The 13,024-nt window shown below is 44.0% G+C and overlaps 1 protein-coding gene across 1 annotated transcript in view; it reads left to right on the plus strand.

Moving 5' to 3' along the window:
• morn2 (MORN repeat containing 2) overlaps window positions 1–1,853 on the plus strand; it is a 57,345-nt gene extending 55,492 nt beyond the window's left edge. The window contains exon 6 of the mRNA XM_080200165.1: window positions 1,681–1,853. Coding sequence (XP_080056291.1) covers window positions 1,681–1,783 — 103 coding nt within the window. The 3' untranslated portion in view covers window positions 1,784–1,853. The remainder of the gene's footprint in view (window positions 1–1,680) is intronic.
• The last annotated feature ends 11,171 nt before the right edge of the window (window positions 1,854–13,024 follow it).

The raw sequence follows: 13,024 nt of genomic DNA on the forward strand, positions 1-13,024 counted from the left end.
ACTCTGTACTGTGGCCCTTTTTGATTTTTAATCTGAACCAAAAACAGAAAATGTGGGTGGGGGTAGGGTGGGAGAAGTGGGGGGGGGGGGGTGGTTGCGGATTGGGGAAGTGGTGGGGGAGGTGTGGGGGTTGGGGAGGAGTGATGGGGTGGCGGGGGGAGTGGTGGTGGTGGTGGGAGGGTGGGGGTTTGTGAGGTTGGGGAGTGGAGTGTTGGGGTGGGGGGTGGGGAGTTGCGGATGGTGGGAGAGGTGGGTAAGGTAAAAGCGAAGATGGCAACATTGTGTCCCCCACTGCCACTGGATAGTCAGAAGCTTTTTCCCAGGATGGAAGAGTCAATTGGATAGTCAGAAGCTTTTTCCAGGGTGGAAGAGTCAGTTATTTGGGGGCATAAGTTTAGTGTGCGAGATGCAAGGTTTAGAGGAGATGTACGAAGCAAGTCTTTTACACAGAGGGTGATGGGTGCCAGGAACTTGCTTCCTGGGGAGGTAGTGGAAACAGATACAACTGTGACATTTAAGGGGCACCTTTACAAATACAGGATTAGAATGGGAATAGAGGACTTTGGTCCCTGGAAGGGTAGGAGGTTTTAATTCAGATGGGCAGCATGGTCAGTGCAGGCTTGGAGAGCTGAAAGGCCTGTTCCTGTGCTGTAATTTTCTTTGCTCTTTGTTCTTTGATTCAACAAGTTCCTCACAGATGCATTGCTAATAAACCGAACAACACAAGATTGTGCATGGTCAACCATCCTGCCCACCTCAGCAGGAATCACTCCCACTTCCATGTCTGCTGTCAAACCTAGACTCCAGAATGGAAGATTCTGGCCACTGAGTCCAGTTTTGGGCGCTACACTTAGGAAGGATATCAAAGCATTAGAGGGAGCAGGAGAGATTTATAAAAATGGTATCAGAGATGAGGGATCTTCAGTTTCTTGGAGAAACTGTTTTCCTAAGGGCAGAGAAAATTAAGAGGAAATCTAATAGAATTGTTTAAAACAATGAAGTTTTGATAGAGAAACTATTTCCAATGCAGAAGGTCAGTAAACAAAGCACAGAGATTTTAGCAAACAATCCAGAGATGAGATGAGGAGACGTTTCCTATAACATGAGGTATGGTGATCTGGAATGCATTGCCTGAAAGGTGGTGGAAGTATATTTATTATTAACTTTCAAAAGTGAATTCGATAAACTGCTGAAAGAGAAACATTTACAAGGTTTTGAGGAAAGGCTAGTGAAGTTGGACTAATTGGTTTGCTCTTTTGAGGAGCAGGTATAGGCACAATGGACAGAATGGTCTCCTCCTGTGCTATGTTATCTGATTCTATGTGGCTCAGTTTCGCACTGTCCTCTCTATCTGATCTATCAAAAGCTGCTTCCAGTATTTTCTCAACGCAGAATGCCATCACATTTGATTCTTTTTTTCTGTGAGCCAATGTTTCACCAAATTTCTTCTCTGGAGTTCAGATATTAGGTTTTATTTAGGCTTTAGTGAACACACACGAGTGGCTGTTATACTGATTTCTTAGAGAATTCATTAAGTAGAGAGCTAAACTTTTAATAAGCTTATCTGTTTTATTCAATGTTCATTCCATCCTACTTAGATGTTTTAAAGTATAATTTATATAAAGAAATTTATAAATGTCATTGCAATTATATACATTTTCATAAGTTGTTCCTTTGCAGATTGGAAGGGGAAGGCAAGTTCATAGATGAAGACAACTATGAATGGGTTGGCACATTTCATTACAAAGCTGCGCCGGGGCTGAAGTTGAAACTGGATATGTAATCCCTTTCTGGATGGGACTGATTCCTGGAACATTGTTATGCAATCTTAATATAGTTTTTTTAAAACATCACCATCGTCTTTTTGTCCAGCTGAAATAGAGTATTGTAAGGAGATTTTCTTGGGGTGTCCCACTGGGGGTCTTATATTCAGCCTATCTCAGCAAACACAAAGACTTGTGAAAGACAGCATGCAGTTAAAGACATTCCCAACACGTATTAGGAAAGAGATGGTCAGAGAATTCTAATCTCTCTCTGATGTTACTTCACATGAGCACAACAGATATACACTTCTGAAGATTTGATCCTCCTGCCTCACCTGTCATCCAAGCTGGATGGTCCAATTACATTCATACTCTTTATTTACTTTGGCCAATAGCATTCGACCTTCTAGCAGAATTAGGGATTCATTCATCAACCGAACCCATTGATTCATTTCCCCCCCATTGCCTAATATCCTCACCTACACAAATCCGATAGTTCAAGGGTCACTCCTAACACCTGCAGTCCTGGGAAAGAGAAAGGAGTCATCTTCCTTATCTGTTTTTTGTCCCAAATAATCAGTGAAGGCTGAATATGTCTATTCATTGCAGCTAGAAGTTAAATCTTTCTATTTCAAAAACCTTGATAGCTTGTATCTGCCTGGCTTGCCCCTGATAATTGGGTATTTGCTTTATATTTCATTATTCCAAAAGAATGCGGTCTGTCTAATCAAACCTATTTTCCATTATGCTAGGGGGTAAATTGCTTGTTGGCCAAAGCTCACAAGAAAATACAAAAATACAGTTTAAATCTATAATGTGTGTTCAAAAAGGTTGTATATGTGCTTATACAGACAATACCTTTGTATAGTATATAAGTGAGGCACATTGTGATACCTTTGATATAGTTAAGGCACACTATGGTCCCTATTTTAAACTAATCTACTTTGTTTTAATAGTCTCAGAAAGCAGGAGTTACTGTTTCCCCTGCTACAGGTATAAATACAATTTTCTTTCAAAGAATCCATATTATGCACATTCTATTTAGCTTACACTAAAACATTCAATTGGATAGTCCTAAAATGTTTATTTTAATGAAACAAATAAAACAACAAAATATTAACTAGAATACTTTGATTACCTCCTGTTGTATCCTGATCAAGTAATGGAGTTAACAATGTGTTGTAGGTATGAGGTTGTGTCCAATTATTCTGTTGTGTGTATATTGCTAGTGTCGTGGGATGATCTCATGCTTCACTGACAGATTTGCTCATGTATTTAATAATGTGACAATGCTGGCACACACTTCATAACATAGGGAGTGCACTAGTGTTAGACTTGAATGCAAGAGAGTTGATCAGTAAGTTCATAGATGATATGAAAATTGGTGAGGAAATAAATAGTGAAGAGGATAGCCTTAAATTACAGGCTAAATAACTGTTCAGATGGGCTGATCAATGGCAAATGCAATTCAATCCAGGACAAGTGAGGGAGTGGCAAAATTTGCCATAAACAGGTCCAGACAGCAGGCGACGAGGGGTCATCCTACCCAACTGTCTGCCCCCTACCGTGGCTATATTCGTGGTTGGGTGTTCCTGGAGAGGGAGTATGCAGTGTCCAAGGGCACTGTTAATGCTTTCAGTGCCTGCTGGGCACCACGGGCTGGGGTACATTATCGACTCTTCTAATAATATTTCACTATTATGTTTTAAGTTTCTTTTCTACCTCATCTTTTGTTTCGGGCAGCTCCCCTCCTTTTGGGAGTTGTCCCTTAGTTAATTTGATTTAACTTATTTGGTTGGTCAAAAAGATTGATAACTGTGATGCAAGAATACATGATGAATAGGAAGGCCCTGGGAGGCACTGAAGATCAGAAGGGCCTTGGTGTGCATGTACAGGTAGCGGGTTAAGTGTTACTAGAGAGGCAGTGCTCGACAGACTGGAGGGACTGATTGTGGACAAGTCCCCAGGACCGGATGGAATGCATCCAAGGGTTCTGAAAGAAATGGCGGAGGTGATAGTGGATGCATTGGTGATTATCTTCCAAACGTCGCTGGATTCCGGGGAAGTGCCGGAAGATTGGAAAACGGCTAATGTTACGCCGTTGTTTAAGAAGGGTGGCAGGCAAACAGCAGGGAATTATAGGCCGGTTAGTTTAACGTCTGTTGTAGGTAAAATGTTAGAATCCGTCATCAAGGAGGAAATAGCGAGGCATCTTGAGGAGAATTGTTTGATAGAGCAGACGCAGCACAGTTTCGTTAAGGGGAAGTTGTGTCTGACAAATTTATTGGAGTTCTATGAGGATGTGTCTAGGGCGGTGGATAGAGAAGAGCCGGTGGATGTGGTGTTCCTTGATTTTCAGAAGGCGTTTGATAAGGTGCCTCACAAGAGGTTATTACAGAAGGTCAGGGGGCATGGAGTTGGGGGTAGGGTGTTAGCGTGGATAGGGGATTGGCTGTCAAATAGGAGGCAGAGAGTGGGGGTCAATGGGTGCTATTCGGATCGGCGGTTGGTGACTAGTGGAGTGCCCCAGGGTTCGGTGCTGGGGCCTCAGCTAATTACCATTTATATAGATGATCTGGAGGAGGGAACTGAGTGTATGGTGTCGAAATTTGCTGATGACACCAAGATTGGTGGAACGGCAAATTGTGCAGAGGGTGTGAAGAGTCTGCAGAAGGATCTAGATAGGCTGGGCGAATGGGCCAGGAACTGGCAAATGGAATTTAATGTTGGCAAGTGTGAAGTTGTCCACTTTGATAGGAATAATGGTAGGAAGGACTATTACTTACATGGCGAAAAACTGCAGCATGCGACGGTGCAGAGGGACCTCGGGGTCCTTGTGCATGAGTCGCAAAAACCCAGCCTGCAGGTGCAGCAGGTGGTCAGGAAGGCTAATGGGATGCTGGCCTTCATAGCGAGGGAGATTGAATATAAAAGTAGGGAGGTCTTGCTGCAACTGTACAGGGCACTGGTGAGGCCGCAGCTGGAGTATTGTGTGCAGTTTTGGTCGCCGCACTTACGCAAGGATATTTTGGCCTTGGAGGGAGTGCAGAGGAGGTTTACTAGGCTGATACCGGAGTTGAGGGGGTTGAACTGTGAGGAGAGGCTGAATAAACTAGGCTTGTACTCGTTAGAGTTTAGAAGAATGAGGGGAGATCTCATTGAGACATATAAGATGATGAATGGCATGGATAGGATAGAGGTGGAGAGACTCTTCCCGCTCAGAAAGGACAGTAGGACTAGAGGACACAGCCTCAAGATAAAGGGGGGACGGTTTAGAACAGAGTTGAGGAGGAACTTCTTCACTGAAGGGTGGTGAATCTCTGGAATTCTCTGCCCGTTGAAGTGGTGGAGGCTGCCTCGCTAAATATATTTAAGATGCGGGTAGATAGGTTTTTGATAGGCAAGGGGATTAAGGGTTATGGGGAGAGGGCGGGAATGTGGAACTGAGCCACGACAGATCAGCCATGATCTTATTGAATGCCGGGCAGGCTCGAGGGGCTAGATGGCCTACTCCCGCTCCTATTTCTCATGTTCTTAAGAAGGCGTAAGGTACACTTGCCTTTCTTAGCTGAGGCATAGAGTTTAAGAGCAGGGAAGCTATGTTAGAACTATATAAAAAGTTGGTTAGGCCACAGCTAAAGTATTACGTGCTGTTTTGGAATCTACATTATAGGAGGGATGTGATAGCATTGGAAAAGGTGCAGAGGAGATTTTAACCATGATGTTGTCTAGGCTGGAGAATTTTAGTAATGAAGAGAGATTGGATAGACTTGTGTTGTTTTCCTTGGAACAGAGGAGATTGAGAGAGGGCATGATTGAGATGTATAAAATTATGAAGGGCATAGATATAGTAGACAGGAAGGCATATTTTCCCCTTGGCGGAGGGATCAATGATTAGGGGGCATAGTTTTAAGGGAAGGGCCAGGAGGTTATCGGGAATATAAAGAAAAACCTTTTCTTCTGAAGGATGGTGGGAGTCTGGAACTCAATGCCTAGAAGTGTAATGGAGACAGAGACCTTCATAATATTTAAGAAGTATTTAGGTGTGGACTTGCCAAGGCAAACAAGGCTGAGGGCCCAGTGCTGGAAAATGGGATTAGAATAGTTAGATGGTTTATCTTTGACTGGCACAGATATGATGGGCCAATGGACCTTTTTCTGTGATTGATACTTCTATTACTAAAGCTAGTTGATGAAGGATATAATTGGAACCAATCACTTATAAGCATTTATTTACACAGTTATGGATTACTATGATCATTGCAGTTGCAGTCTGTGTGTATTTTATACTCCTTTGGAGCAAAATAATGAACTAATTAAACTATAATAAATGGTGTGTACTTATAGGCGTACAAGTGAATCCCTAGTTAATGCCCATCATCTGCCTACAATTAATGTACAACTAACAGTCCCTTCTCTACCTTAAAATAAAATTTATTGGCAGGATTTTTGGTCTAGAGTCTGGATTGTTTGCCAGTCCCAACACAGTGACATGTAAAGACTGATTTTACTTGAATTGGCCACTTAATGGCCAGAGGGTGTGCTCACCGTTCAATTAAGGATAGTAGGTGGCTCTCAATGTTGTAGGGCCAATGAAACGCCTTCACATTGAGAAAGTTACAGCATATTTAGAGAGAGAAGATGCCTCAAGATGGAGGGGCCCTCTCTGCCTTTTTAAATCTTTGAGAATAACAATAGCCATAGCTGCCCTTGCAGAGGGTAATTTTAGTGCAATGGAAGAGGATTCTTAAGAGTACGCTCCCCAGTCTGCCTCTGGGAAATGGTCCCTTTTCGCTGTCTGTGTTCCAAATGCCCATTGGGTGATTCTAGTCAGTGAAAATGGCCTTAATGGCTTCAGTTGGCCACTTGCAGATGGGCAGTTGGCTAATACCCAACCCAGCCTCCTTAGAAATAGCGCAGACACAAGATTATGCTGGGAAATCGGCATGTCAACTAGTGGCAGGATATTCTAAGCTCGTCCGCCTTTGTTCCCACCTCTGATTGTCTTCCAAAATACTGCCCTATATATACAACAAAAATTTCAAAACAAGCAGAAAGTGTTTTTCAGTATGTTGCTTTCTAGTGAACTGTTCTTTCTGCACCAATTTTTATATCCATCAACTTGTAAAAGTTTGAACCTAAAGCATTTCAGAGACATGATTTTATATTTTGGTTCAGGATTGGGATTAGCTGGGAGGACCCCGTGGTCAGTATGGACCAGTTGGGCCAAATAGCCTATTTCCATGCTGTATTGCTGTATGACTGTATGACCCTAGTGTTGGGCTTAAATGGATGGTCCCAACCCTGCACTATCTGGAAAAGTCATCCACCTGAATTGATTAATTCGTGACCAGAGAGTGTTGTACCATCCAGAAGACAAGAAGGAAACTATATACCTGTGTCAATCTGGCTACTTTATAAAATTATTATTTTTTAAAAATGGACAAAGGCTTTACCCTGACATGCTGACTGACATAATAGGAATTTTTAGCCTTCAGAAAACCATTGTTATCTGTGAAGAGGGGCTAATGCCCCTGTGACTCCAGAAAATCAAATTCCAAAGGAAAATCGTTTACATCTCTAAGGCAGAGCACTGGCCAACAGAGACAGTGGCCAGAATTTTACTGGCATGTCTGTTTCATAATCGGGGCAGGTGAGGCTCGCAGAACGGCATTCTCCGTTGGCGTTGGGTGGGATCTTACGAGCCTCGGGTGGGCAAAGCGGTAAAATTCTGGCAGGACAAAGTGGACCTTGACTCTGTTGTTAAACATTTCAAGATTCTAGACTTAAACAAATACATCCTTTGTCCAGGAAAAGTAGTTGGAGGTATGCCATATGTCCTCCTCTGAGCTGCTGGAACCTGTAATTTTGCCATGTGGCACTTAACCCAGGCAATTTACCCAACTTACCACTTTACCACCTAACAGGTAACAGCAGAAATGCTCTTGTTCTTGTAAATAGCTTGCCCCCTCATCTACATTGTTACTCCAATATCAGTCCCAAGAAGACTAATTCTTCTTTATGCGTCTTCTTCCATTGAGGAAGTCATCACTCCTGGGAAGATGGATCACTTTGCAACAGTTTAGCCTGCTAATCTCTGAATGTATGCACCACAGGACTGGACTTTTGAATCTGGACTCACGTGAAACTGTAACTCTAATTTTATTGTGGTTTGTGCCCTGCAACCCTTTATTTCCCTCAACCATTTTTTGTATAAATGCAAAAGGAGTAGATGTTGCAAAACCACTCCCTGCGTTTTTGTGTATGTAAAATAATCAACCCTCTTGCCTTACGTCAAGTTTGCTGTGAGATTAGTAGAAGATTGGATCACTCAAAACTGAAAGGTTGGGAAAACTTATAAAAGGGGAAAATCAAAAATACCTTTCTATTTACAGAGGTAGCGAAAGGAGAAATTAGGGTTGTTGAAACTAATCCCCCTTCTTGCTCGCTATCCAATTGTGGATGGCATGTGAGCTCTCAAAGCTAGATGGCTAATAGGAGTCACAACCTGCTATAAGGGAAAGAAGGAGACTCTTCTGGAGGAGCCCTCAACACTTTTAAAACTTTTGAAGCTAAAAATGGTCACAATTGGGTCAGTGTTGTGGTGGAAGAAGGACAGCCTGAGGCTGCAGATGTGACAAGCAAGCTGTCCTTCCCCTCCACAAAGGTTTCCTGGAGTGCTGGTTCCCATTCTGTCATGTAATGCAGCCTTTAGGTGGCTGCTATGCCACTAAAACTAGAGGTAGGGTTGAACCTGCAGGCTAAAAATTCATACTCTGATCACAGGAACAGGGTCTTCGGTCCTCTAAACCCATGCTGATCATGATGCCCTGTAACTAACTTAAAATAAAACCTTCTGTCCTTACTCGGTTTGTATCCCTTTGTTCTCTCCCTATTCATACACCCATCCAGATGTCTCTTAAATATTGCTAATGTACTTGCTTCCACCACCTGCTCTGGCAGGGTGTTTTAAGCACCCACCACTCTGTGTGGAAAAACTTCCCCTATACATCTCCTTCAAACTTTCCCGCTCTCACCTTGAACCTGTGTCCCTTTGTAACTGACACTTCCACCCTGGGAAAAGGTTCTCACTATGCACATTGTCTATACTTCTCATAATTTTGTAGACCTCTATCAGGTCTCCCCTCACCCTCCATCTTTCCAGTGAAAACAATCCTAGTTTATTCAACCTCTTCTCATTGCCAACACTCTCAAGACCAGGCAACATCCTAATACACCTTCTTTGCATTTTTCTCCAAGGCTTCCACATCCTTCTGGTAGTGTGGTGACCCGAACTGCAGGCAATACTCCAAATGCAGCCTAACCAAGGCTTTATTTTGATATTCTATATCATCTCCATTTCCCTTCTTGCTCCCCATATCTCTTAATTCTCTTATTGTTAAAAATCTATCAACCTCAGTCCTGAGTGGCGTGGTGGCACAGTGGGTTAGCACTGCTGCCTCACAGCACCAGGAACCCAGGTTCAATTTTGGCCTCCAGTGACTGTGCGGAGTTTGCACATTCTACTTGTGTCTTGTGGGTTTCCTCTGGATGCTCCAGATTCCACCCACACTTCAAAGATGTGTGGGTTAAGTGGATTGGCCATGGTAAATTGCCCCTTAGTGTCCTAAGATGGGTTAAATATGTGTGGTTAGAGGGATTGGGCCTGGATAAGGTGCTCTGTTGAAGAGCTGGTGCAGACCCGATGGCACAAATGACCTGCTTCTGCACTGTAGGGATTCTATGATCCATAGCTTTAATTGGTCTTTATATGACCTTAACTGGTTACCTGCCACTTGCAGGAAGCTGTTATGGCCACTGTATCTCTTAAAAGCAGCATTGTGGCTGCCACAGCTACTGGAAATTGTTGAAGAGCATTGTAACCAACAAAAGTAGGCATGATGGCACAACCTGACCAAAAAATGGTTCCCAGGTGTCTGATGCGAAACTCAAGGTCCTGATGCAGGAGGTGAACAGGAGGAGAGAAGTTCTCTCCCACAGAAGACCAGGAGGCCCACCAGCACTTAGAAGGGAATGGAACAAATAGCCTTCAAATTCAATGAAAACAATATCATCCTGATGATTTGGGTGCAGTGCTGCAAGATTAATGACCTCCTGAAAGTGGTCACTGTCAGTAAATGAATCTTTTATTGCCGTATCCTTACAACTCATCCACTAGCCTCATGCTGCTCAACTCACCACACCCCCTTCTCTCATCTACCAACAGTCTCTATCAAGCATGTCTCATAACTCACATTCAGACCACCTTCATATGCATAGCACTGCTGCAAGCTCATACATCTTACATCTTGCACACATTTCCAGCTTTCAATCATGACAGCTACATTACCCAAACATATTGCATCACACTCACTGACTCCTTTTTCTTGCAGGATAAAGTGGCGCATAGCTTACCAGCAGGAACAGACAAAGCCACCTGTCCTCAGCCTCATAGAACATCATTGGAGAGGCCACCACTAAAACTGTGCTAACGACAGGGCTGAGTCCTTAGAAGGAGACAGTTGCCTGAAATCTTCAACCTCGCATGCAGCTGGGATTTTCTATTCTCACTTGCGCAGGGGCAGGGCAAATGAGATCAGAGAGTCATAGAATCCTGCAGTGCAGAAAGAGGCCATTAGGCCCATCGAGTCTGCACCAACCACAATCCCACAAAGGCCCTATCCCCATATTTCTACATATTTACCTACTACTCCCTCTGATCTATGCATCCCAGGACATTAAGGGACAATTTAGAATGGCCAGTCAACCTAGCCCGCATATCTTTGGACTGTGGGAGGAAACCAGAGCACCCAGAGGAAACTCACATAGACACAGGGAGAATGTGCAAACTCCACACAGACAGTGACCTGAGCCCGGATTCAAACCCAGGTCCCTGGAGCTGTGAAGCAACAGTGCTAACCGCTATATTACCATGCCGCCCCACCACCCCCCCCTAGAATCCCAACTAGTATGTTTCTACCTAACTCATCTTCTCACATTCAACTTCACCCTCAGCCCACAATCTCTTCTGATATACAAGTTACAAATGTGGTCAGCATGAACATTTTACATTTCTCTTTCCATTCAGCACAATGCTACAGATGTACCTTTCTACTTTCAGATACCCAAAAATACCATTTGGCCAAGCAAGTGGGAGCGTGGGGGCCAAGAGGAGCAGGACACTGATGATGAAGAAACTGTATTACTCGATCTCACATTCACAGCCACCAACACAGATACTGGCACTGCCCATTTTTAAAGGGTAGCATAAGGCAGGAACTGCACATAATGAGGCAACAAGCAAATGCTTGCAGCCAGGAGGAGGTCAGAAACAAATTCTTTTGCAGAGAACTCAGATGGGGATTTAAGTGGGCAATGTGCATAGAAATGATTGGTGGATTGGTAGGCCTGCCAGAACACATGCTGACCCTGCCATGGAGAATGGAGAACTCCAGCTCAATCTTGGCCTGTGCATCGTGCAGAGTGAAGAAACATTGGCCTGGATTTTCATCCTTGAGGCAGGTAACAGGAGTTTCAAAAATTCCCAGTTTGTCTCACCTGCCCCACGAAAAAGAGATTGCAAAAGCAGGATCTTCATGGCCGGGGCGGGTGTTAAGCCAGCCGACCCAAGAAGATTTTTGGAGGCATCCGCAGAGGCTGTCAGGTATGGAGGCAGGCCGTTTGAAAGGCCTGCCTTGGTGCAGTTGTCCTATTTAAAATAAAAACACAAAGACTCTCCAGCCCATACCCCCTCAAACCCCCTCACCCTCCAAATCCCTCATGCCAAGCTCTGCTATTCCACCCATCACTCATGGCCCTTCATGCACCCCATGTCAAGCTATGGCACTTCCATGCCCATTAAGCCAGAAAACATTGTCTAAAATTAATGAACCCTGTTGAGACAGTGGAACAGGTAAACATAAAAGCTTTGAAAATGGTAATTCATTCATGACCTAAAAAAAATGATTTTGCTACAGCTAAAAAAAAGTGTTAATCATCCAGACCCTTTAAAGTATCAATAACAAAAACCACAAACTCTTGAAAGTGCTTAATGTTGTGTAAAAACATGTGAAATTGACAGCAGAGGTCATAGCTTGAATTGTCATTCAATCAATGTTTTCTCTGGGGCACAGCTATTTCAACATACTTAATGAAGAAACAGTGTTACTGGATCTCTTACTCACCACAGCCACCAACTCAGATACTGGCACTGCCTTTATTTTAGAGGGTAGCATACAGGCAGGAACTGCACATAGTGAGACACCAAGCAAGTGACTTCAGCCAACAAGCTTAATGTGTGTCAGGTACAATCCTCATCATGTGTATTTGGCTGGGATCCAAGATCACCATTGTATATAAATGAAGTGATCTGGGACAGCCCAACTGGAACATTTATATGTCAGTTGCCTCCTTCCTTCCTTTTCTGCTCCTCCTCCTGAGGTGCCTGCCATATCCCTAGTGGTAAGTGTTGTACCCTCATGATGGTTTGGTTGCAGAGAATACAGTTGACCACTATAAATCAGGACATAACATGCCAGCGAGTAATGGAGAGCTTCTCCAGAGCAGCTGAAGCTGTTGCTTGAGCACCCCAATAATTTGCTCAGCATGCAACGGTGCAGAGGGACCTCAGGGTCCTTGTGCATGAGTCGCAAAAACCCAGCCTGCAGGTGCAGCAGGTGGTCAGGAAGGCAAATGGGATGCTGGCCTTCATAGCAAGGGGGATTGAATATAAAAGTAGGGAGGTCTTGCTGCAACTGTACAGGGCACTGGTGAGGCTGCAGCTGGAGTACTGTGTGCAGTTTTGGTCGCCGCACTTACGTAAGGATATTTTGGCCTTGGAGGGAGTGCAGAGGAGTTGAGGGGGTTGAACTAGAGTTGAGGGGGTTGAACTATGAGGAGAGGCTGAATAAACTAGGCTTGTACTCGTTAGAGTTTAGAAGAATGAGGGGAGATCTCATTGAGACATATAAGATGATGAATGGGATGGATAGGATAGAGGTGGAGAGGCTCTTCCTGCTCAGAAAGGACAGTAGGACTAGAGGGCAGAGCCTCAAGATAAGGGGGGGCGGGTGGTTTAGAACGGAGTTGAGGAGGAACTTCTTCACTGAAGGGTGGTGAATCTCTGGAATTCTCTGCCCGTTGAAGTGGTGGAGGCTGCCTCGCTAAATATATTTAAGACGCGGGTAGATAGGTTTTTGATAGGCAAGGGGATTAAGGGTTATGGGGAGAGGGCGGGAATGTGGAACTGAGCCACGACAGAT

Source organism: Carcharhinus amblyrhynchos, chromosome 12 (assembly GCF_965287045.1).
Source record: "Carcharhinus amblyrhynchos chromosome 12, sCarAmb.v2.hapA, whole genome shotgun sequence".
Taxonomy (NCBI): domain Eukaryota; kingdom Metazoa; phylum Chordata; class Chondrichthyes; order Carcharhiniformes; family Carcharhinidae; genus Carcharhinus; species Carcharhinus amblyrhynchos.